Raw genomic sequence first — 26,954 nt, 5'->3', positions numbered from 1 at the left:
CTCAGCCACAGCATGTTATTCCAAAGCAGGAATCAGAATACTCACCTGTCTTATAGGGTTATGACAAGAATTCTATCAATTGATGTATGCAGAGAATTTTGAACACTTCACTATAAAAATATCAACACGGCTACCGTGATTCTGTGACTCTGAGTCAGAAGATAATGGTGATGAAGGATGATAGTAAAACCTAGTACCAATATACATAACCATGAGGCTGTTATATTTTCCCTCATTTACCAGACATGCAGGTGCCTACCATTGAGAAGTCCCACAGCAGCCCAGGAAGCTCCAAATCTTCCTCTGAAGGACACCTGCGTTCCCATGGACCATCCCGCAGCCAAAGCAAAACCAGTGTCACTCAAACTCACCTTGAAGACGCTGGGGCAGCCATCGCTGCTGCTGAAGCAGCTGTTCAACAGCTCCGCCTTCAACCAAGTAAAAGACGCAAATAAAATTCCTCAGCATGGCAGCTTAATGTTCATCTGTTGCCTCTTACCTTCCCCATCCCCTCCCCTATCCTTTCCCATCCCTTTCCTTCTCTCCCCTCCTCTTGCTTTTTGCTGTTTTCTCCCTGCTGGGGTTTACTTTCAGCTCTTAACACACTGTGTGTTCCACCTGTTTAATGTTCTCTCCGTGTGTCTGTGTGTAAATACATATAAAAGCAATATATTCCTCCTCTTTAGAAATCCCCTTTTGTTTACATAGACTGCAGTGAAACTGGCTGTTTCTCTCTTTGTCTCCATTTGTCCAATATTCCACTGCTCTGCACATCTTGTGGGGAAACTGTTGTGGGTCATTGCTTTGGTGTCACTAAATACCTCAACCAGACTCCAGATATCACATACTTGATCAGATTTACACAGTTGACCAAGGAAACTCAATCACTGGTATTAGAAAGCAAACACGAAGAAACCCTTGCACGACATCACAATTTGGGACACAGAAAAATTAAGACCAGACAATCTTATTAAAATTAGTCCTCTTCTATACTATTTGAGTTGATGATTCCACTTGTAGAGCAAGTTGTTTAAAAACAACATCCTTGGGATATTTTCATACGCCAAGACAACTCTTGTTGAAGACACATAAAGACTAAGGAAATCAGGCATTGGTAATGTTACAACCATATAATTAGCTCTGCTGGGGTCTATACTATATTGGGGTAGATTTGTTGGGATTTTTGTTTTACTTCTTTTGCTTTGTTAGATTGCAGTGAGGTTTAACAATTCTAACTTTTCTATAACCATCCACACATAAATCATCTTTTCAAGTAATTACAGGTTGAGGATTTAGTCACTGGCAAATTAATGTAATTCAACTGTGTCATCATTGTTCTTGTCTTCATGATTATGTGTTACACCATACAGTCACCATTGTAAAATTCAGAAAGCAAGAAATTAAATCCTCTTTGTCTCCATCCTTTTTTTTAATTAAGAAGAAACAGCCAGTTTAATTAACTTTTAATGCTGTGCATGTGATGTCTCTTTGGTGTTCAAAGACATGTACCTACTTAAATACAGAAAAGAAAATTCCCCACTTCTGTTTGCATGACTAACATTTAAGCTGGTTCCATCTGAGGATACATACTCTGGGTTTCCATTTCACCCACACTGCCACAGCAGCACATAAAAGCGGTCAGTCTAATCATGCAAGGAAGCAGCACAGACACAGCATAGCAGGAGTCCTCCCAATTCAAAGAACTCAGTCTGACAATCTGCCTCCACCAGCCAGTGACAACAAAGATCAAAGTCAACTAGCCCTCGGAAAAGTGATGTCCGATGGACCAGTCAAGCCTGAAGGAGGTGAGCAGAAAGACATGACCAAGAAGCCTGCCTAGCCCAACGCCTTCTTGCCATGTCTGCTAATTCATTACACCCTGACTTGGTTTCTGCAGCCCTCTCTGCAATGTGGTTGAAAAATCATTTTCCAATTTTACTGCCGATTCACAATCCCTATTTGAAATGCTATACTAACTCTAAATTATATAAAATTTTGATACTTGGAAGTCCCATGATCGCTACCAAAATTGTATTATCTGTGCTCACAGTGTCTAATACGTGGCATGCATTTGTCCTGATCTGCATAAGCAAAATTGAACTATTCTTTTTGGAGGATTAAAGCCATTACGACCACTGAATTTTTAACTTGTACACAGCATTGTTGTTGTTGTTTCTGTTGTTATGATTTGCACATTTGTTGTCTTCTCGTATGTCAGAATTCCTGTTCACAGGCAGTGGAACATCACAGTAGGAAAAAAGGATAAGAAGTAACAGTGTCTATATAACCCATAAGGCTATGTCAGAGAATTCATAATAGTCTTCCAATGTGTTTGCTTGTTCTTCCTCAGAAAGTCAATGTTTCATGACCAAAGCCTGGAAACATTGGTGAATATCTTGTTGTGCAACTACAGGCACATAAATTGAAGTTGTTCCCATGGTGGTTGTGCAAAGGCTGAGGTAGAAGTGTGATCTCTTAAGCACTTCCACCAGGACATTGTGCAATCAATCACACTAGAGATGTGTGACTGATTGTGCAAGTGCATGGCACAATCACGTATTGCCAAGCATAACACCTGGCACATTTATGCCAGTGTGACTTTATATTGTGCCAGCATGGACAGGACACTGGCCAATGTTTTTCTGGATGACAACTATCCAAATTTTCATTAGCCTAGGGGATTTTAACCCAAAGAAGTATTTTCTGGAAATAAAATTTCCTTGAATGCTTGGCACAGAAACTAGAACTCACTAGAAATAAATGCAGCAATGGGTAATATTTGTTTAATGTTCATTTTTCTCTAAGCCATTTGACACAAAGGGTGGAAGACCAAGAAGTATATTGTGGTGCTTCTTGTTCTCACTTTTACTCTTACATGTCTGTTCCAGTCTAATACTCAAATTGCCTGTTCTCTTTACTTTGGGAGCTCAGAAGATGTGGATGGCTTGTTTGAGTGTGACAAAGAAACCCAAGGAACAGAAAGCACAAATGGATCATGCTCCCTCTTCTGCACCACTTATTAACACATCCACATAGTTTTGAGAGGTTACTAGGATGCATAAAGTCATTGTGCTTCAGTAGAAGGTCAATGAGAGAGATGTTTTGTTGTGAATCTCTCAACAGCAGCCGAAGGATAGCTTTACTTCTTTTCTCTTACCTCTCCTTGATGTCTTCTGGAATCACAATTCACATTCTCAGTTCACATTATCAAATGAGCTAGAGGTGATGTACGGGGTTCTCAAACAATGGCCTAAATCTAATCACTAGTCTCAGCAAGGGTAGGCCCACTGAATAAACTGCTATATTGTAAAAGCCAAGTAAAAACATGGATGTTTATTCAGGCCTTCCCTCCAGTCAATACTTGATTCTCTCTTCTCATTTCTCTTTAATTTATTTTTATTCTATTTTCTTGGTTTCCACATTTTCATTTGAAGATTTATGTAACTATGTGTTTTTATTAATTGTTTGTATTATATTGGAAGCCGCTTAGAGTGGTTGCATAGACCAGATGGGTGAGATACAAATCAAATAAATAAAATACAGTGGTGCCTCGCTTAGCAATCGCTCCTTTGAGCGACGAAATCGCTTAGCAACGGGGTTTAAGTGATTGCAAAAGCGATCACTTAGCGATGGTCCCTATGGGGAAAATTCGCTTTGCGATGATCGCAGGGAAGCGATCACCGCAAAGCCCCCATTTTCGGCCAGCTGATTGGCGGTTTCAAAATGGCCGTTGGAAAAACAAAATGGCCACCCACTGTGTTGCCTCACTTTAGAGGCACTGAAAATGGCCGCCCCTATGGAGGATTTTCATTTAAGATTAGTTTTGAAGCCCATAGGAATGCATTAATGGCGTTTTAATGCCTTTCTATGGGTTTTTACATCCGTTTAGCGATGAGATCGCTTAGCAACGTTTTTTTTCCTGCACGGATTAACATCGCTAAGCGAGGCACCACTGTAAATAAAAATAAATAAATAAATCGGCCATTACATAAACCTCATTGATTCAATGAGCCTGCTTGGTTAAGACAGGCAATTAAATTGAGCTCATTGTCCTCACAACAAGTATTAGATTTAGACCATTGTCCTCACAAGTGTCTTAGGGCTGGGCTGATAAACAAGGCTTTGCAAAATCATCCAGTAAACTGCAAGGCTGAATGAAGATCTGGATCCAGATCTTGCCTTTTATTTTTTATTTTATTTTTTTGCCTTGTTATAGTCACAATGTTGGCAGCAGTTAAGAATACATATTGCTCAATTTTTTATTTCCATGGAATATGGTTATTTCCAAAATTTTTGCTTTGCATACTGTGGAGATTTTCTTTTTCTTTCCCCGCTCCTTTTTGGCAAGTGAACTGCTTTCAACCAGTCACAATGACAGTGCAGAATACAGTACATTTAATATGATCCTTTCCTGTACAGAGCCTTTTAAACAACCAGAGCTCCTTTGTGACATCATGTTGTTGTTTTGAAAGGACCCCTCACATTGTGAAGAAATCTACTGCCCAGGAAAGCTTCTTTATAATAGGCTTCTCAGCACCTAATTCCCAGGAAGAACGAATTAAATGAGGCTTCTCACCCCAAGAGGAGCAATTTCCAAGGATCCAGCAGTCCCTCACCCCACTGCACACTATATAGGCATCAGTAATTTTTGCTGTCTCCTGGCTTTGCAGATTGTTCAATTCAGCACTCTTTCTTTTGTTAGTTTCTCTCCTCTCTTTCTAAGCCGACATGCCATTTCATGGAATTGCTTCAGTGCTATCTCCAGCGGCTCCCATTTTGCAAATGTATCGGGCTGTGAATTGAACTTTTGGGGAGGATATGGAAGAGAGTTGTCTGCATAGCAGTGGAACATCACTTTACTCCTCTTTGATATGTTATCACAACCACATAAATCAGCACCCAAAAAGTATTTGCATTTTGTGGATGCCATGGTTGAATCTCACCAAATTTTTCTCTGCTGGTGTCATAGTATCCTGGACAATTGTGTTGGCCAAATGTCTCATTTGAGTGAGGAAAGCAGAAAAGACTCATTTTGTACGATGTTGCAGTGTTGCATTTTCAGTATATTTCTCAATTTGCCCCAAATGGAATAGGGTGAAGAGTCTGGAGACTTTGGAAAGAGGATAATCTCAGGAGTGGGAATATGCTTCGCAAATATAATCTTGAGAGAATCCCTGCAGTTTTTAGAACAACTGTGCTGCAGTTGTTTCCTAGATTTTTTAGAACAAAACAGGAGCCATTAACCATTTTTTAAACAAGCAGTTGAGAAATACAGTCAGGTACATATGTGGTGTCCGAAGAAAATGTTATCTGTATATCTGTAGTGTTGGATTTTCATGCATCATATTATTATTATTATTATTATTATTATTATTATTATTATTATTATTATTATTATTATTATTATTATTATTATTATTATTATCATCATCATCATCATCATCATCATCATCATCATCATCATCATCATCATCATCATCATTACAAAAGTTGTTCTATTTACTATACGTAATAAGGCTTGGCTCTACAGTTCCATTGTAATTGGTAGCGAATGGTATTCAAACTTTCCAGCAGTTCTGAGCACATTATGTTGGTAAAAATGGGGGCATTATGAATGAAAACTGATACACTTTCTTGAATTGGTTACCCAGAAAATAACAAAATCCTGTCTCATGAATAGCTGGGTGCTCTTTAAATTGTTTACACAGATGTCTTCTCGACCTGCTCGGTAATTCACCATTCTCGCCCTTTACAGCAAGGCCTTCCAGCCATCGACCCGGAGATAGTTCACTCTCCTCCACCGGTTCATCAGCCAGTACCTTTGGCAGTGGATACAGCATGGACAGCGAAGGAAGTAGCAGCAGCACCACCACCACAACAGGGGACAACAATCTGTTCTCCATTCCAAGAATGTAAGGCTTTTCATATTGATTATTATGATTATATATTTTACATTTTATTATATTTATTCTTATAATGTTTTTTACAGTACATCCAAGCTGCCAATCACCTACATGAATAACTGACTGGTTTACAAAAGTAATGAAAACATTAAAATAACAGGGGAAACTCCCGAAAATGTCATCAAGATGGAAGAAAGGCAGCAAAAATAATAAAGTTAAAATAAAGTATTTTAACTTGGACATGGTCAAAGACCATGTCCAAGTTAAAATAAACAGCCCTCTGGCAGAAGAATAGGAAAAAAAAGGACTGCTGCTCAACAAACCATGATCCCCTGTCAAATTAATCCACATTTCCACGTGCATCCTGTATTTATCCTTTTTTACATTGATTTAGAAAATGCTAAATCCAATTTAAAAATGGGGAAGGTAGTAATGTATCACCCCCCCCCCAAGCCAGTTAAAAGTCTAGGGAAGAAAATCCACTGTTGATTTTTTGGTGCCACTGCTGCTCTGCCCCATGATATCAACAATATGTACAGTGTGTTGTGCAAATGGTGATATATTCCAATGACTGTATTTCTCTTATTCCTCATATTTATAGCTCTTACCATTTCATTTTCCTTTCATCTAGCTATATAGCTTATCTGGTCACCCAGGTTTTCTAACAGTAGGAAATTCTGTCTGTTCTAGCATAATTTCAATTCTCAATCGCTTTATTCCTGTTGAATTTCCTTAGGTTAGCAAACTTTTGTTTATAAACATCTATGTTTTGACTAAATTTTCAAACACTATTTTCATTTCTCTTAGTCTGGGAGTCTCCTATTTAACGTTTTTGTTAGGATTTTGACTGATTCAGTCTCTGTGGCTTGAAACAGTTCTATTGGTAATCCCCTGATAATTTATTTCTTCCAAGTGCTTTCAGACAAACTTTTACTTCACTTTTTAGAACTGCGGGCTCTTCACCATAGGATTCTTCAAAGGAGTTTGTCAGCCTTTTATCTCTTCTGTATAGGTATTCAGTATACTTTTTCTACCTTCTCTTTATTTTCTCCTGGTCAAATAGTGTGCTCCCCTGTTGTTCTTTCAGCATTCTTAATTTAGGCTTAAATTTCCCTTTGATTTCTTGGATCTTCTGGAAGAGATCTCTTGTTTTTCCTCTTTTCCTGTTCTCTTCTATTTCTTTATATAGTTCTCTGCATGATGGTCACTGCAAAGGTGCATTCAGGATTCTGACCCTACTTCTGACACCCTTTATATTTGCTTCTTACTTGTCCTTAACAATTTAAAGTATTTCTTTCATCATTCATCTTGATTTTTCTTTTCCTTATACTACAGGAGTGGTCTTTTTTGCATTCTACCTAATAATATCTCTCATTTCTATCTACAGTTCTTCTGGTTCACAATCAATTGAGTTTAGTAATCCAAACTTTTTTTTTAAACATGGACTTTAAATTCATCAGCTTTTGGTCTTATTTTGGCAGAAAGAATACAGCTTCTCCATCTCCTTCAAGTTATATAGTCTATGTGGTTTCTGTATTGGCCATCTGATGATGTCCATGTGTGCAGTTGTCTGTTTGGTTGCTTGAAGCATGTATTTGCAATAAACAGACTGTTGGCTTCATAGAACTTTATGAGTCATTCTCCTTCCTTTCTGACCCCTAGGCCAATTTTTCCAACAGCTTTTGGTACTGCTTTGTTTCCTACTGTAGCGTTCCAGTCACCTATGATTATAAGCATGTCTTATTTTATTTTATTTATTTAAAATATTTTACCCAGCCTTTCTCCTTAAAAAAGGACCCATGGTGGCTTACAATCAAAGACAATATTTAAAAGTTAAAAACAGTAAGTATACAAACAAGTACCACACTAAAATAGTAAACAAAATCTTGTTTTGGTCAATTTCCTCCTGAATCCTTGCATAAAAGCTTTCCATTTCATCTTTTTCAGCATTGATAATTGGAACACAGACTTAAATGATGGTTATGTTGATAAGTTTTCCCAGAGGTCTGAAGGATATTATTCAGTCAGACTTTGCATTGTAGCCCCTAACTACTAGTGCTACATCTTGCCATTCTGTTTCTTCTGAGTTTGTGTTTTCCAGAGTGAAACACTTTGCAATTGTCTGACTGAGAAATGTCCAATTCCAGTCCACCACATTTTACTGACACCAAGCATCACAATGTTTAAATGTTCCATTTCTTGCTCTATGGTTTACCTTGATTCATAAAGAATTGGTTAACTGATTTTTTAAAAGGGGGATCTGTTTCTGGAATTTTCCCCTGCTTGGTGTCACTTTTTGAACTGTAGTAAGTATAAGAAGGTATTCTGTAGACCATCTTGACTACTGACATTGTTATTCTCAACATTCAGGCTTTCCTTTGCTGTGTAAAGCCAGGTGTCCTTTTTCTTGCTGGAAACAGAGGCATGATGTTGCATAGCAATATTAGACCATTTCCAGGTGTTTCAAATTGCGGATAGAGAAGCAAAATATCCCACATTCATAAACTGAAGCGTTTTTAAAGAAGTGGATAGACAGTTAGTCAACAGCAATTCCATAGCAGATGTCAATTTGCTGAGGAACATAAACAGCAGGGTGGTGCTGCGCTCATGGCCTGCTAGTATACTTCACATTACTAATTGGCCACTGTGTGAAGAGAATATTGAACTAAGCAGGACATTGGTCTGATACATCATAATTTCCTTCATGTTTCCCCTCCACAAAAATGTACTGCTTTTTTAAAAAATGCATTGTTTGGGTATAGTTTGCAGTTTATCTTTGAGTTGTAAACTGACTTCAAAGTTCCGTTGAATAATATCAAGTAAAGAAGTTAAGTAAATAAAAGTAGCATTCCCGCAAAAGATAGGAAGAAAGGCTTTTAGTCAATGATAGGACCAACATAACCATGAAGCTTCATAGGCCTTCCCAGCTTGCAAAATCCACAAACATGGAGCAATCAATATTACCTACTTGCTTAACAACCTGCCTTACTAAGAAATAGTCAAAGCTCTCTGGATGGCTCAGAAAAGAAATGGGGCCTGTTCCGTACATCCCACAACACGAACCTCCAGCAGATTCAGAACTTTGAGCAGAGTCTTCTAGGAAGAAGAGCTGTGAAGAATTCACAAGAGAAACACTCCTCCTCCTACATTTTCCTCTTATGGCTGCAAGATGGAAAGAAACATCAGTGCAAGTGGAGGAGAACACCCACATTTTAGCCAATTTATAATTTACATTTACCTATCAACTGAGGAAACAACATCTATTTAACTGTCACTTCAAAACTGCCTGTTTGCGATGAAAGAAACACTAGTATTTTTCTTCCCACTTTTCACTGCAGGATAAAAACAATAGAAAAGCATTCCCAAGGGAAGAGGGCTATGAACGCCTCTCACTGCTATACTCTGGTAGAATGAAGGAGAGAAAGAGGAGAAGGACTTTGTCAGAGTGGGGCTTTGCTTTAAGGCAAGCCACTAATTGAGAGAGCTTGCCTGTCATACACACACACTAGCCATTTCCGACTTGAAAATTAGGTGTGGACTGTATAGTTATTCAGATTAGGTGTACATATGCCCAGTATCTCTCATATCTAAAACATATTGCTTTCACAACCAGCTAATAAATAAGAAGCCACAGGAAGGACCACAGCATCGTTTCATCTCTATATTCTGTTGCAAGGGTCAGAGGCAGGGTTCTGATACAGTCATCAGCTCAGTATCACACCATGTTAAAATCAGAGCTTGGGAAAGTTTCTTTGGAAACTACAACTCCCAGAGGGTGTTAGAATCATTCTCCTCCTGGCTGCCATAGTTTGGGCAATATTCCCTGGTGAGGTCTTCCTCTTTGGAGGGCATGGCGGCATGCTATACCGTTATGGAGACATAATAGGGCATAATAGTCAAGATTAGACAGTAGGATCCCCGTATGCATGGGATCAGTATCCACAGTTTCACTTCTCCATGGTCTGAAATTATTAAAAACATTTTTTAAAAACTGAGGAGAAAAAAACTATTTTCACATGTATTACCAGAAGTGGCTACTAGAGGGAGTTAGAGACCATGCTATGAATATTTGCTAGTGAAGAATACATAACATGGGTGTTGGCACCCCTTAGTGGCCAGTTCTGATAATGCATGTGAAAATAATTTTTCTTTGTTTTTTTCCTTTTACCATACAAGAAAATTTTAGATAGATAGATAGATAGATAGATAGATAGATAGATAGATAGATAGATAGATAGATAGATAGACAGACAGACAGACAGACAGACAGACAGACAGACAGACAGACAGACAGACAGACAGACAGACAGACAGATAGATAGATAGATAGATAGATAGATAGATAGATAGATAGATAGATAGATAGATAGATAGATAGATAGATATTTTTCTTGGTTTTTTCTTTTACCATAGTATATATCATGGTAAAAGGAAAAAAAGGAAAATTAAATGTCAGTCTCTCTCTCTCTCTTTCTCTCTCTCTCTCTCTCTCTCTATCTCTATCTATCTATCTATCTATCTATCTATCTATCTATCTATCTATCTATCTATCTATCTATCTATCTATCTATCTATCTATCTATCTATCTATCTATCTATCTATCTATCTATCTCTATCTCTCTTTCTCTCTCTCCCTCCCTCCTTCCTCCCCCCCTCTCTCTGTGTACCATTTACTACTATTCACGATGTTCAGTATCCCTGAGGGGGTCTGTCCCTATAGCAGATATGGGGTTCTTTCTGTATCCTGTATTATTCTTCCATGTGGTTTTTAAAACCTGGCTTTGCTCTTCTGTGTTCTGTAGCCGTGCCAGACTGGCTCTGAACCAGTGATGCACTAATTACTCCTCGGAGATGGAGGCAGTTTAGATGGGACACAGGGCTTTCAAATCAATTACTGAGAACTGAGTCTCCTCCAGTCTCTATGTCCTCCTGCAAGTGTAACATGCCAAATGTATCTGCCATTGGGTTATCTATCTTTGACCTTTTGGCATGCTACTGCTAACTTTGGACCTTCAGTGTTTCTGTTCTTCCTCTTTTCCAGTAACCTACCCTCAATGACACATAACAGAATTCCTATAAATTTGTAAAAACCTTTATTGGAAAATAAGAACTTTTTAATTCCTCTTTTATTTTGTTTCTGTCATTGTGAGGCATGGGTTCTTTGCACAAGCGTTGGTGGGACATAATATACAGGAAAGTTGAGTAGCACAATTTCAAAGATTTATTTTAAAAAACCAAGGCCAAAACATGGCCTGAGAGTCTTCCAGATTAATTTTTTTAAAAAAATTAAATTTTTAAAGTTTCACTATTTTCTAATTTGCCATACCAAAAGAAGGCTTTCCTGTGCTATGGCAGTACTGTAGGACTTAAAACAAAATGATCCATTGTATTGTTTTAAGTTTCCTCTTCAGTAGCTCAAGAAGAAAAATCACTTCAGGCCACAAAGTTTTCTATGATTAAAAAGAAAGAAAAATGACTCTTTCTGCCTGAGGTAAAATATTGTGCCTTATTTAAAATAATAATAACAATAATAACCACTATTAATAATTAATAATGTAACTGTTTTATATTCATCCCTAATAATACAATACAGCTTCTAGAAACATTAGAGGATTAATATTTTAGAATCCATAGATTAAAGTCTTTTTCTTATCTTTGTTCAGAAATGTGCTTAAGCCTCATATTTTAATGAGCATGAACAATGACCAGGTACTTCTTGAAGAGAAAGAATGCTAGCATTTGTTGTCCCTACAACCCGAGTCAACCAACTCATTGTTATATTCCTATACCAAGATATAATGTGATATGGAGACTCCGATGATACGTTTACCTTCAGATAAATTTTACTTCTGATGGTGGAAAGGGGACCTCAGCAGCACTACACCAATGACATCACAACTGAATCAAGCAAATATTTTTGGCCAATGTCTGTGGATCTTCCCCATACAGAGAAGGGGAGCCTCGTGGCGCAATGGTTAAACTGCTGTACTACAGCTAAAACTGTGCTCACGATCCGGGATTCAATCCCGGGTAGCCGGCTCAAGGTTGACTCAGCCTTCTATCATTCTGAGGTCGGTAAAATGAGTACCCAGCTCACTGGGTGGGGCAATGTGTAGCCTGCATAATTAACTCGTAAACTACCTAGAGAGTGCTTGAAGCGTTATGGGGTGGTATATAAGCAGCACGCTTTGCTTTGCTTTGCTTTTCCTTTGCTTTAATGTCCAGTGAGCCTGGGGACTGGTGATGCAAAGGACAAGGCATCTGACGAGAGGCAAAGCCAGGGAGGCATTCTAGTTGAAGAACACTGAACAGCAGCACTCCACATTGCAACTACACTACATCACACTGCTGTAAGCTGCTTTCAGTCCTTTGTGAGGAGAAAGGCAGCAAACAAACAAACAAATAAAAATATGGTGGGCTGTTGTGGAGGCCAAGAAATTGATGTTTTCTTCTTGAGTCGACCTGCAATAATTATTTTTGTCCTTCACAATGTCTATATGCTGCAGTACTGACACTAGGTGGTTTTGTTAACAGCCGCTCATCTATATTTTTCAACAGAGGAAAGATGAGCCAGAACGGACAAGAACCAGTGAAGCAGTCAGGAGTGGGATTAACAGAGGCTGAAGGTAAAGTGAATGCCATAACAGTGAAAGAATGCAATTTACAGGCTTGTAGAAATTATCTTTTGGCTTTTCCATAATAAGTAGAAGCACCTTAGAAAACTGGGATGTAAGGACCCTAAGATCTTCATATTTACATTCGGGTTATTTCCAAATGTTGCACCTAGGAGTGACAACAGTGGATAAGGGTCTGTGGAAGCTGATAGACCGAGGCCGTCTCCACACTCACCCTCCACAACCTCTGCCATCCCAGGCTTTATCTATTATGTGTCTGTATTGTCTGTCTCTATGTACCTGTAATATAATTGACCGTTATGCTATAGAAGTAGTAGTAGTTGTTGTAGATATATGTGTCAAATTGTTAGGATGGGTGGGGAAGGAGTGCTGGAGAGGAACAGGAATACAGGTGGCAAAGACAGACACACTTTAATTGCAGCAGCTGATCTGAAATATGCTCAGTAAAGTAACACATCTTGTTTGATGAATGTTAAACTATCATTGTATTTCAGTTTGTCCAAAGATATACTGCATGCTAACTTGTTGAAGTCACTAACCATGCAGGCTGGCCTTCCAGTGTCAACAAATTGGATAGATTTTGCCCTCACTGTAAAAAAATTTCTGTGTTATTATTTTCCTCTTTCCCTTAGGAATGAGTGGCAGCTATATATAAGGCAAGATCAATTCAATCATTCAGAGATGCCTTGGGATTGAGCAGGTTCAATCTATTTCCCTCCTCAGATGAACCAAGTCTCTAGAATGATAAGAGATCAAAAGATTAGGTCTTGTATGTACAAAAAGCCTTAGGTTCAATTGTGGACATTTTCTGTATGAAAGAACTCAAAATGGTAGGGCTGAAAATTTGGAAAGCCACTACCATTCAAAATAGATAGCTCTGGGCTCAATGTGAAACACAGCTTATTCATGTATTATCTACTTCTCCTACGAAGCCTGTTGTTTTTGGTCTGTAGAATTACAGAAAACTGAACCAGTTCTTATCTGCACAGGACTCCTTTATTTTCATAAACCCTTCCCCACCTGACACAACCTGTTTCTTCATTATGCTTGAGAATAAAACTAGAGTGCAAAGGTGAGAACTGGTTTATACGTGATTATGGCCATAATAATGGCAATGATTGTGGTGGAGATGAATATCATTTCAGCAGCTGCTTTTTTCGTCCTTGACAGTGTCCTTTAAATGCTTTATTTACAACACTATGCTACAAATATGATGGCAAATTTAAGGTATTAGTTCTGCAATAAGCAAAGGGTCATAAATTACATGGTGTCAGCTTTGAATTCTTCTTGAAGATAATATGTGATTTATTTTAACTGCACAGAATTAATGATGCTTAACATCTTTGATTCAGCCAACCAGAAAAAAAAAACCAGAGGACGGTGTCCACTGTATTTTGGGAAACAATCTGTATCAGACTTTTACACTGCCACGTAATGTAAAATCAGGCAACTCTTAGTTCATCAGGGTCAAAATTAGGGTTTAAATAAGTTATACTGGTCTTTTCTTGATTTTAAAAAAAATATTATCACCTTCACACAATATTATCATCTCTAAGGATTATTTCTTGTGATTCATGACATTAGAACATCGTTTGCTATACAAACTACAGTGGTGCCCCACATAGTGAGGTTAATCCGTTCCGGATTAACCTTCGCTATGTGAAAACTTCGCTAAACGGAACGGGGAAGCCCACTGTGACCATAGTTCCAAATGGGCACAAAACTCACAGTTTAGCGAAGTTTTCAGGGTCCGGCAGCCATTTTCGCACCCTCGGTAAGCAAGGGGAGAGCGCGAAAATGCTGCGTGTGGCCATTTTGGGCGTCCGGCGGCCATTTTGAAACCGCTGAACAGATGATCTGCGGGCATCGCAAAGCGAAGATCGGTAAGTGAAACGCTTACCGATCTTCGCTATGCGAGTTTTGCCCATTGAGGCCGACACTATGCCTCCGCATTAGTGATCCCGAAAACGGGATCGCTATGCGGATTCGTCGTTATACAGTGCGCTTGTTAAGTGAGGCACCACTGTACAGCCCACTAAGTATCCTCCAGGTGCTAGTAATAGGTCATTGGTAGATTTGGATAAGCCTGAAGTAGAATGTATGGTCTGATAGACTTGTCAGAAGCCTTGTTAATTTTAGCAAGTTCTTCTAGTGTTCCATGGAAAATGCCACCCCTTAAAAATCCCAAAGCCAGTGCCAAGATCAGTGTTATGTGGAATTAAGTGACAATATTAGAATGTTTACTTACTTCTGATCAGAGTGCCTCGATTTTGTTTTACATCCCACTCAAATGGTGTTCCCCAGATGTACCCACTCATATGAGATGATTTAAATTAGGCATCCTTCAGTCTTGAGAGACCATGGTAACATGCTCTGTTACCATGGTCTCTAGTGTGGCTGAGAAGGCCAATTCGAGAGTGACAATCCCTTCCACACTGAAGACAATCTGTGCCCTGTCAGGCTTCCTGATTTTGCTGGTTTGGGGACTGCCTCTTTGCCTCAGCCTGCTGGACAAGAGTCTCTTCAAACTGGGAGAGAGCGTGATGCACTGCCTGCGTCCATGCTGAACGCTCTGATGTCAAGGTTTCCCATCTGTTGAGGTCCATTCCTAAAGCCTTCAAATCCCACTTGCAGATGTCCTTGTATCGCAGCTGTGGTCACCCTCTAGGGTGATTTCCCTGCACTAATTCTCCATACAGGAGATCTTTTGGAATCCGACCATCAGCTATTCTCACAACATGCCCAAGCCAACATAGACGTCACAGTTTCAATAATGTATACATGTTAAAAATTCCAGCTCATTCTAGGACTACTCTATTTGGAACTTTGTCCTGCCAGATGATACCAAAAATAAGTTGGAGACAATTCATATGGAATGTGTTCAGCTTCTTCTCCTGCCATGCACAAAGGGTCCAGGACTCACTGCAGGACAGGAGTGTGCTCAGGACACAGGCTCTATAGACCTGGATCTTGGTATATGCCATCAGCTTCTTATTAAGCCATACTGTCTTTGTGAGTCTAGAGAACATGGTAGCTGCTTTGCCAATGCGTTTATCCAGCTCGACATCTAGGAAGAGAGTGTCAGAGATCGTTGAGCCAAGGTACACAAAGTCATGAACAACCTCCAATTCTTGTGTGGAGATGGTAATAGAGGGAGGTGAGTCCACGCCCTGACCCGTGACTTGTGTTTTCTTCAGGCTGATTGTTAATCTGAAGTGTTGGCAGGCCTTGCTAAAGTGATTCATGAGTTTGTTTGTTTGTTTGTTTGTTTTTTCATTCGATTTATACCCCGCCCCCCTAGACAGCGTCTACTCGGGGCAGCTTACAAAATCATAAAATATCATTAGATACAATAAAAACATCACTATCATAATCATAACAATCATAATCATAAAACATTTAAACAATATAGTATGATCAAGATGGGAAATAAAAGAACAGAAAGATAGAATTCAAGAAATGACAAGAGGGAAGGCCTGCCTGAAGAGCCAAGTTTTTAAATGGCTCTTAAAAACACCCAGTGAGGGAGCCAGGCGGATCTCTGGTGGAAGGCTGTTCCATAGTCGAGGGGCCACTGCTGAGAAGGCCCAGTTTCTTGTTCTTTCTTTCCGGGCCTCTCTCAGTGTTAGGCCCCTCAACCGTTCCTCCTGGCTGTGCCAAGTAATTCAAGTAGATCTGGGCGGGAGAAGGCGATCTGCCAAATACCGAGGTCCCAAACCATTTAGGGCTTTATATGTCATCATTAACATTTTGAAGTCGATGCAGAAGTGAATGGGCAGCCAGTATAAGGCAGCCAAAGTGGGAGAGATATGCTGGTATTTTCTCACCCCACTAAGAAGTCTGGCCGCCGCATTCTGCACCATTTGAAGCTTCCCTGTCAATCTCAAAGGTAGCCCCATGTAGAGCGCATTACAGTGATTTAATATCAAAATTACGAATGCGTGGACGAGAGTAGTGAGGGAACCCCCATCAAGGTGGGGTCGCAGCTGGGCAATCCGCCACAGATGAAAATAGGCAGAGCGGCCATGGACGCCACCTGGGTTTCCATGGTAAGGGCCGGGTCCAGATGTATCCCCAAGCTGTGAACCTCATTCCGTGCGGTGAGATTCACCCCCCAAAAAGAGAGAGAGTTTCCCAAACCACTAATGGAGGGGCCACCCACCCTCAAGACCTCCGTCTTGTTTGGGTTCAGCCTCAACCCATTCAGCTGTATCCATTCAAGTACGGCCTCCAGGCAGCGCTGAAGAGACAGAACGGCATCCACTGAAGTAGGTGAAAAGGAGATGTAAAGCTGGGTGTCATCAGCATAATGATGGCACGAAGCCCCACACCCCCTGATGACCCCACCCAGCGGCCTCATATAGATATTAAACAGCTTTGGGGAGATAATCAACCCCTGTGGAACCCCACAATTGAGACTCCTTGGGGCCAAGACACTCTCCCCAAGCTGTACTCTCTGAGGGCGGTCCTCCAAGAAGGAACGGATCCAGGCAAGCACCAGGCCACCGATTCCCAACTCGGAGAGCCTCCCCAGAAGGATACTGTGGTCAACAGTATCAAAGGCTGCTGAGATATTGAGGAGGACCAACAAGGATATATTGCTCCTGTCAGCCTCCCTCAGTGGGTCATCCAACAGTTTGACCAGTGCTGTTTCTGTACCGTGGCGCAGCCTGAAGCCCAACTGAAATGGATCCAGAGCATTAGAGTTGTTGGAGGTCTTCAGCAGAATGGGCAACAACAGCTGCATCATTGGTGAAGAGGAAGTCCCGCATGCATTTCAGCTGGACTTTGGTCTTTGCTCTCTATCTAGAGAGATTAAAGAGCTTTCCATCTGATCTAGTCTGCAACCTGGCGTGCTTCAGCATGACAGCAAAAAAGATCCCAAACAGAGTCGGCGCGAGGACTCAGCTCTGTTTCACTCCGCTTCAGATGTCAAAGGGATCTGATGTTTAACCATCAAAAACTACTGTGCCCTTCATTTCCTCATGAAAGGACCTGATGATGGTAAGGAGTTGAGGTGGACATCCAATCTTGGGAAGTATTTTAAAAAGGCTGGCCCTGCTAACCAAATCAAAGTCCTTTGTGAGATCTATGAAGGCCACAAGGAGTGATTGTTGTTGTTCCCTATTTCTTCTGCAACTATCTGAGGGAAAATACCATGTCAGTGGTGGATCTATTAGCTCAAAATCCATACTGTGATTCTGCATAGACTGTCTGCAAGCACCTGGAGCCTCTTCAGCACAACGCGGGCAAGCAGCTTCCCTACAACGCTAAGAAGAGAGATGCCGCAGTAGTTATTGCAGTCACCCCGTCTCCTTTGTTCTTGTACAATGTGATGATATTTGCATCCTTCATGTCCTGTGGTACTCCACCTTCACTCCAGCAAAGACAAAAGACTTCATACGGTTTGGTGGTGATAGTCTCTTTACTGCACTTCAGCACTTCAAAAGGGATATTATCTTTTCCAGGTGCCTTTCCAGAGGCGAGGGAATCCAAGGCCACTTTTATTTCTGCTAAGGTTGGTTCGCTGTCCAACTCTTCCAGAACAGGCAGGCACTCAATGTTATTTAATGCTTCTTCGGTTACTACATTCTCTCTGGAATATAGCTCAGAGTAGTGCTGCACCCAGCATTCCATCTGCTGTTCTCGGTCCTGGATGATCACGCCTGTTGTAGACTTCAAGAGAGCAGATTTCTTCTGTATTGGACTTAAAGCCTGCTTGATACCATCATACATTCCCTTGATGTTACCTGTTTCCACTGCTATCTGTATCTGAGAGCAGAGCTGAAGCCAATAATCGTTGGAACATCTCCTGGCAGCCTGTTGGACTTTGCTACAAGTAAGTCGAAGAGTCTGTAAGTTGTCCTCACTAGGACAGGTTTTGTGTGCTGCTAGAGCTCTCCTCGTATCCTCGGTGGATGGCATCAACTCCTCTGAATGGGCTTCAAACCAGTCAGCCATCTTTTTGGTCTTCTTGCCAAATTTGGACAAAGTGGTGTTATACACAGCGTTCTTGAAATGTTCCCATCATTCAGGTGCATTTGCATCAGCCGGGCCTGGAAGGGTTTCCTCAAGCACTTGGGCAAATTCTTCCACTTTCCTTTGATCACGAGTCTTGCTGACATCAATACGTGGTCTTCCTTCCTTTTTTGTGTAATACAATCTATTTGCTCACAGTTTTACTCTACTACACACCAGGGAGTCATCAGTATCACAATCAGCACTCTGGTAATTGCATGTGATTGTAATACTAGGATGGCTAGAAAAGCTAGTGAGGATCAAATCGAGCTGGTGCCGATGCTTTGATCTTGGGTTTCTCCAGGAAACTCTGTGTTGAAGCTTCATATTAAAGAACATATTGCTGACACAAAGACCATAATAACAGCAAAACTCCAGCGAGTGTTGGCCATTTTCGTTCATCTTCCCAATGCCAAAACGGCCTAGAGAAGTGTGCCAAGATTTGTGATCAGCACCAGCTCTAGCGTTAAAGTATCAAAGAACGAACAGTAGCTCTCTCTCAGGGACTTTTTTGATAGTAGCTGCCAGATCGTCGTAGAATTTGTCTTTGACTTCTGTTGTGGACGACAGTGTTGGTGCATATGCACTAATGAGAGTGACCAGTCCCGCTGATGGATGGAGCTGCAGAGACAGGATTCTTTCACTCCCCACAGTAGGTGGAACAATGGATCTCAGCAGAGTATTTCTGACCATAAAGCCAACACCATGTTCCCTGGTCTCATTCAATGGTTTTCCCTGCCAGAAGAATGAGAAGTTTTTTTCTTTGACAGATCCCATGTCTGGCAATCTTGTCTCTTGCAGGGCAACAATGTCCATCTGCAGTCTACTCAGTTCCATGTTGATGACAATTGTATTGCACGTGTCATCTATTTCCTGCAGGTCATCAGAAAAGCCAGCGGTCATTGTCCAAACATTCCAGGTGCCCAACCTTAGGGCAGAAGTTTTCTTATGATTGTTGCATGGTTCAGGGTTATTGATCTGTTTGTCAGCTTTCACCCTAAACCGCACGCACCCCATGAGGTTAACAGACTGTGGCGAGGTAGCAGCTTACTGGCTGGGGACTGCCCAGCTTAAGGCAGGCAGTAGCTACCTAGTGAGGTGCAATGACCTCTCCCACCGCTGGAAGTAGCCCCTGGTGTCATGCTCTACACCAATTGAGCAAAGACTTATAACTGTTAACTGCTACTTCCCGTGTTGTTTCGACGCTGTATGCGAAGCTGGAGTGTCCTCTCCAGAGCACAAAGCCTGGGTAAAATAATATGGAGGATAGGCTGTTACTCAAGCAGCAAATTCCCCCTCTCCACGTCGCTGAAATAGTCCAATGGAACTGGTTCCAGCGATGCCGCAGGAGTTGCCAGAATGACATGAACTACCTCCGGGACTCCGGCTCCGGATTTTGACTCGAGGTTAACTCCTGAAGCCTTTTCCATCAGTGGATATAGCCACAAGGTAGAGGAGGTTTGAAATTGGAGTTTTCCTTCTCCTAGATGGGCTGCCTTCCAAGGCTGATGAGCCCCACCTACCCGGTGTATGAGATGAACCTCAGTGTTAATGAATGTCCCACAGATAAAGGTGTCTACTAATAAATTAGATGATTTCTAAAAACAGGCTTACAGGCCAAACTAATCCGCATGCTAAAGAAGCATGTGGGGAAGTGAAGTGGAAGATACTACTTCATTTAGTGTTTCAGTTTCTTGGTTTCACTCACTAAATTTCCCTTAATCCAAATGGAAACACCATTCTACAATACTGGAAGTATTGTAAGGCTAGTCTGTGGACTGGCGTGAGGAAACGTGGAGTAGCATGCCCCCCTACTGCAATCACAAACCTTCTTCAATCCAACGTAAAGCCATGGGGGTGTTTTAAATCTAGGCCACCCTTCTTACACATTAACCGTCTCCTTTTCTTAACAAAGTCAAGATCACAATTATAAGTATTTAATATTTTCCCTGACTGGCTGACAATTCTTCCAGGAGGCACAGTGGGAAATCAAACTTCCAACCTCCTTCCTGCCCCCCCATCAACTAAGTTCTCCAGTCAACCTCTTAAAAATAAGATCTGATTGTGTTATGCAGCCTTGCTCCTATAAAAGTGTTTTTAGGATTCTGGCACTAGGTATTTTCCCTGTATTAGGTATATTCTCATCATTTAAAAAAAAATTGTTAATGGAAACTCTGTTTTCTACTCTGTTTCTTTATTTTGTGAATTTTCAAACCCAACTCAGGCGACATCAACGAATGATACGCATTATGTCAAACCTTTGTCTCTGCCATTTTTAGGCTGCTGGCTGCAGAGCTAAATTGTCATTCTATACAATCTCCTGACACTTAAAATTAATCTTATGTATAACAAAAGATTCAATTTATTTTTAAATCATGACCTGCCCTATAAGTATCATTTTAATCAATAGAGCATTAGAGACACTAACCATATGAGGGTTGATCTGAGGGAAATGGATATTGATCCAAGACTTTGCAGAGGAAACTGGCCATCTTCAGGCTCTAACACAAAATTATGCAATGGTGATTGAATATCTATTTTTAGCTTTCAAAGTCATACCCAAAAGTGTAGAAAACTGAAGATTGCAAGAACCCCTTACCTTCAGATACCGTACAAATCGATATATTTTGCCTTTTGTAACAGCAGGAGGTGATATTTCTATTGCTATATTGTCTCACCCTCAGGTTGCTGAAGTAAAGTAAATTTATATAGGCTGAAGTCTAAAGTGGGCTTGCTTCTGAGTAAACATAGGATTAGGCAGCATGCTGAGAGACTGCCTTCTGCCAGCACTCAAACAGGTCTACACACATAGCCAAATAAACCCACGGTGAGCCAGGTGTTCACTCTCTATGCTGTTATGACTGCATCTGAAAATTACTACCCCATAGAAAACTGTCATACAGTCCTTCCATTCCTACTACACAGCCTATTTATTTTTAGATTTCCTCATGACTAGGAGTACAATCATCACTGTGCTTATGTCATCATTGAAACGTAAGCAAAAAGCAGGAAATTTAAAGAAATTTGGCATATTGTCTTCCAGTATAGCTCCACACAAAGCTATAGCTTGGTGCTTCATTTAATTGGGGCTTTGTGATCTTACCCTAATGCCAGCCCTTGAAGATAAAAGTAGTATAGCAGGAGTTAGGAAACAAAAATCACAAATATTTTCCCCAGTGTTTTCCACCTCACTGTTTCCATAACTACTTCAGAATATTTTCCATTTGTCTCCATAAATTCATGTTTGGTACTGTCTTCCACAGACTCACGTCACGTCTCCTGTTGAGGCTTTACTGCAGCCTCCAATTAATCAATGCCAAATATTTAAAGCAGAATGTTTCACTGAGGCTGATCCCTGTCACTGAATAATTGCTTTTCAGTTACAGAATGGTATGGAAGAACAGAAGGTGCCTGTCATCAGTTGTTCTGCTAGATGCACTGGCTTGACATGTAGCTTTTTCACTGCAAAGGTATACTGTGTGTCTTGGGCAAACTTTAGGTCCTTAGGACTAAATAATGTGCAAAATAATGGTGCAAGAACACTGGAAGCTTCTCCATTACAGGGAACAAGGCATATTTCCAAAACAGACTGAAGACCAGCCACCCCACTCCTGCCTGCCTCTTCATAGAGGGGACCTGTTCAAGCAAAATGCAGCTACCACTCCTCTGGATGCAGGCTTGAGGAACAATGCTGCAGAGCGCATGGTCACCTCATGAATTCAGTTTCAGTAGAACTCAAAACTTTCATACAAATTCTTTTTCAGGAACGTACATTCCTGCCTTCCCCCCCCACACACACACACACATGCACTTTCTTGATGTCAGTTACCTAACTTAGGAGATAATATTGCTTTCCATTGTCAAAATAGTTCAAAATTTGAGAGTCCAAAACCTACTGCACATCATCTGGAGAGCTACCAGTATGCCAACTATCTTCTGCCTGTAACTGCCAAGAAGTCATCCCAACATAGTGAAATCTAAATAACTCTAAAGACCTATGTTGTGTTGTTGTTGTTTAGTCATTAAGTCATGTCCGACTCTTCGTGACCCCATGGACCAGAGCACAGTAGGCCCTCCTGTCTTCCACTGCCTTCCAGAGTTTGGTCAAATTCATGTTGGTCGCTTCAATGACACTGTCCAACCATCTTGTCCTGTCGTCCCCTACTCCTCTTGCCCTCACACTTTCCCAACATCAGGGTCTTTTCCAGGGAGTCTTCTCTTCTCATGAGATGGCCAAAGCATTGGAGCCTCACCTTCAGGATCTGTCCTTCCAGCGGGCACTCAGGGCTGATTTCCTTCAGAATAGATAGGTTTGATCTCCTTGCAGTCCAGGGGACTCTCAAGAGTTTCCTCCAGCACCACAATACAAAAGCATCAATTCTTCGGTGGTCAGCCTTCTTTATGGTCCAGCTCTCACTTCCATTCATCGCTACTGGAAAAACCATCGCTTTGACTATGCGGACCTTTGTCAGCAACGTGATGTCTCTGCTTTTTAAGATGCTGTCTAGGTTTGTCATTGCTTTCCTCCCAAGAAGTAGGCATCTTTTAATTTCATGGCTGCTGTCACCATCTGCAGTGATCATGGAGCCCAAGAAAGTAAAATCTGTCACTGTTTCCATATCTTCCCCTTCTATTTGCCAGGAGGTGACGGGACCAGTGGCAATGTTCTTAGTTTTTTTGATATTGAGCTTCAGATCATTTTTTGTACTCTCCTCTTTCACCCTCATTAAGTGGTTCTTTAATTCCTCCTCACTTTCTGTCATCAGAGTGGTATCATATGCATATCTGAGGTTGTCGGTATTTCTTCTGGCAATCTTAATTCAGGCTTGGGATTCATCCAGTCCAGCCTTTCACATGATGTATTCTGCATATAAGTTAAATAAGCAGGGAGACAATATACAGCCTTGTCGTACTAATTTTTCAATTTTGAACCAATCAGTTATTCCATATCCAGTTCTAACTGTTGCTTCCTGTCCCACATATAGATTTCTCAGGAGACAGATAAGGTGGTCAGGCACTCCCACTTCTTTAAGAACTTGCCATAGTTTGCTATGGTCAACACAGTCAAAGGCTTTTGCGTAGTCAATGAAGCAGAAGTAGATGTTTTTCTGGAACTCTCTGGCTTTCTCTATAATCCAGCACATGTTAGCAATTTGGTCTCTGCTTCCTCTGCCCCTTCGAAATCCAGTTTGTACATCTTGGAATTCTCAGTCCACGTACTGCTGAAGCCTACCTGGTAGGATTTTGAGCATAACCTTGCTGGCATGTGAAATGAGTGCAATTGTACGGTAGCTGGAGCATTCTTTGGCACTGCCCTTCTTTGGGATTGTTATATAGACTGATTTTTTCCAATCCTCTGGCCACTGCTGAGTTTTCCAAACTTGCTGGCATATTGAGTCTATCACCTTAACTGTATCACCTTTTAAGATTTTAAATAGTTCAACTGGAATGCCATCACCTCCACTGGCCTTGTTGTTAGCCATGCTTTCTAAGGCCCACTTGACTTCACTCTCCAGGATGTCTGGCTCAAGGACAGCAGCCACACTATCTGGGTTGTCAGGGACATCCAGATCTTTCTGGTATAATTCCTCTGTGTCTTCTTGCCACCTCTTTTTGATGTCTTCTGCTTCTGTGAGGTCTCTACCATTTTTGTCCTTTATCATGTTCATCTTTGCACAAAATGTTCCTTTAATATCTCCAATTTTCTTGAACAGATCTCTGGTTTTTCCCTTTCTATTATTTTCCTCTCTGTCTTTACACTATTCATTTAAGAAGACCCTCTTGTCTCTCCTTGCTATTCTTTGGAAGTCTGCATTCAGTTTTCTGTAACTTTCCCTATCTCCCCTGCATTTTGTTTCCCTTCTCTGCGATTTGTAAGGCCTCGTTGGACAGCCACTTTGATTTCTTGCATTTTCTTTGGGATGATTTTTGTTGCTGCCTCCTGTACAATGTTACAAGCCTCTATCCAAAGTTCTTCAGGCACTCTGTCCATCAAATCTAGTTCCTTAAATCTGTTCTTCACTTTCACTGTGTGTTCATAAGGGATTTGGTTTAGATTATACCTGACTAGCCCAGTTTTTCCTACTCTCTTCATTTTAAGCTTGAATTTTGCTATAAGAAGCTGATGATCAGAGCCACAATCAGCTCCAGGTCTTGTTTTTGTTGACTGTATAGATTTTCTCCATCTTTGGCTGCAGCGAACATAATCAATCTGATTTCGGTATTGCCCATCTGGTGATGTCCATGTATAGTCATTCTTGTGTTGTTGGAAAAGAGTCTTTGTGACGACCAGCTTGTTCTCTTGACAAAACTCTATTAGCCTTTGCCCTGTTTCATTTTGAACTCCAAGGCCAAACTAGAGTTCATCAATTTCAGCCTCTTCAGCATCGGTGGTTGGTGCATAAACTTGGATTACTGTGTTGTTGAAAGATCTGCCTTGGATTTGTATTGAAATATTTTTATCATTTTTGAGATTATATCCCAGTACAACTTTTCCCACTCTTTTGTTGACTATGAGGGCTACTCCATTACTTCTATGGGATTCTTGCACACAATAGTAGATATGATAATCGTCTGAATTGAATTCGCCCATTCCCATCCATTTTAGTTCACTGACACCCAGGATGTCTATGTTTATTCTTGCCATCTCCTGTTTGACCACATCCAGCTTCCCAAGGTTCATAGATCTTACATTCCAGGTTCCATGCAGTATTTTTCTTTGCAGTATCAGACTTTCCTTTCACTACCAGGCGCGTCTACAGCTGAGCGTCCTTTCAGCTTTGGCCCAACCGTTTCATTAGCTCTGGAGCTACTTGTACTTGTCCTCCGCTCTTCCTCAGTAGCATGTTGGACGCCTTCCAACATGAGGGGCTCATCTTCCAGCATCATATCTTTTAGCCTTTTGTTTCTGTTCATGGAGTATTCTTGGCAAAGATACTGGAGTGGCTTGCCAGTTCCTGCTCCAGGTGGATTGCGTTTAGTCAGAACTCTCCACTATGACCTCTCCATCTTGGATGTCCTGCATGGCATAGGCTTGATCTTCTCTGAGTTACTCAAGCCCCTTCACCACAACAAGACAGCAATCCATGAAGGATTCAGACCCATGTTGTAAAAATGAGGAAACCTACTGGCTTAGCTATTTTCTTAGTCTGTGCACTTCAAATCAATTTCTGTGTGCACTTTACATTCAGTGATTCGTTAGTGCCAAATGTACTATATTCATTTTTAAAACTCATGTTGCAAACCACTTTGAGTCCTGCGAGGCAAAACAAAACCAAAAAAGCAGGCAGGCAAAGGGCCATTTTGTCTTTGCCAGCAAAGGAGTAGTGAAATAATGCTATTGTTAACAATCAACTGTTTTCCACTAAGCAGTGTACACTATAAGAATGTGAACAAAGAATGTGAAACTACAGTGGTGCCTTGACTTACAAACTTAATCCATTCCAGCAGATGTTCTTAAGTTAAAACATTCGTAAATCAAATCAGCATTTTCCATTGAAATGCAGGGAATAGGATTAATCCGTTCCAGCATTTCAAAAAAAATACCAAATTAAAAATAAAAATAAATAGAGCAAGTTCCACACTGGGACTGCAAAAAAAAAAAATCACCAGAAACAAAACAACACCGACCATCAATCCCCCCAACAAAACAAAAACTTTTTTAGAAAGTAGCACCTTACCAGTCCGAAGCCTCCCAGGCTTCCACCACTGCTGCGACTGACGCGGCTGCTGCGGCCAGGAGGCTTGAGCCTGGGTGGGGTGCTTCGGTCACTCGCCTCCCACTCGCTCCTCACTGCCCTCTGCGGACCAATGCCACCACTGGTACCCGATGCCAGCTCCAGCTCCAGAACTGTCATCAGCAGCTGCTCGCCAGGAATGCCATGTTGGTCCTCAGCACTCCTCGCCACCCTCCGCAGGCTGATGGTGGGAAATTCAAATGGTGGAGGGCAGTGAGGAGCCCCAAGAACCGATGCAGCCACCCTGGCAAGCAGCCGCTGGTGCCGGTTCCAGAGCTGGAGCTGGCATCGGGCACCAGCGGCGGCATCGGTCCGTGGAGGGTGGCGAGAAGCGAGCGGGAGGCAAGCCAAGAGGCAAGTGGCCAAAGTACCCCAGGCAGGCTCAAGCCTCCCGGCGCTGGGCCACCCCCACCACCGCTGCAGCATCCTTTTCCCGAACCGTTGGGGCGAAAGAGCTACAAAGAAGCAGCCTCTTCACCACCAACTGTTAGTACATTTAAATTTCCCGCCCTTTTCCCCCTTGCCTTTTTTTGTTTGTAAGTCAAAGTTCCGTTCGCAGGTCAAAGCAAAATTTTGTGAATGGAGCAGTTCGTAAGTCAAAATGTTCGGCCATCAGGGCGTGCATAAGTCAAGGCACCACTGTATGTTTTATTTCTACTGC

General features: G+C 41.3%; 1 protein-coding gene across 4 annotated transcripts in view; it reads left to right on the top strand.

Annotated features, from left to right (window-relative positions):
- Positions 1-26,954, top strand: part of PCLO (piccolo presynaptic cytomatrix protein) — a 333,182-nt gene that overhangs the window by 284,696 nt on the left and 21,532 nt on the right. Inside the window, exons 20-23 of one of the 4 annotated variants that reach the window (XM_073000806.2) lie at positions 244-438; positions 1,731-1,805; positions 5,756-5,912; positions 12,463-12,530. In XM_073000806.2, the coding sequence (XP_072856907.2) occupies positions 244-438; positions 1,731-1,805; positions 5,756-5,912; positions 12,463-12,530 (495 nt within the window). Of the gene's footprint in view, positions 1-243; positions 439-1,622; positions 1,806-5,755; positions 5,913-12,462; positions 12,531-26,954 lie in introns of those variants that run through there. The other 3 variants (XM_078394224.1, XM_073000807.2, XR_013545629.1) reach the window with 3 other exon arrangements.

Source organism: Pogona vitticeps, chromosome 5, assembly GCF_051106095.1.
Source record: "Pogona vitticeps strain Pit_001003342236 chromosome 5, PviZW2.1, whole genome shotgun sequence".
In the NCBI taxonomy this organism is placed as follows: domain Eukaryota; kingdom Metazoa; phylum Chordata; class Lepidosauria; order Squamata; family Agamidae; genus Pogona; species Pogona vitticeps.
The sequence above is the reverse complement of the archived record's forward strand: the minus strand, read 5'-3'. Positions and strand labels throughout refer to the sequence as shown.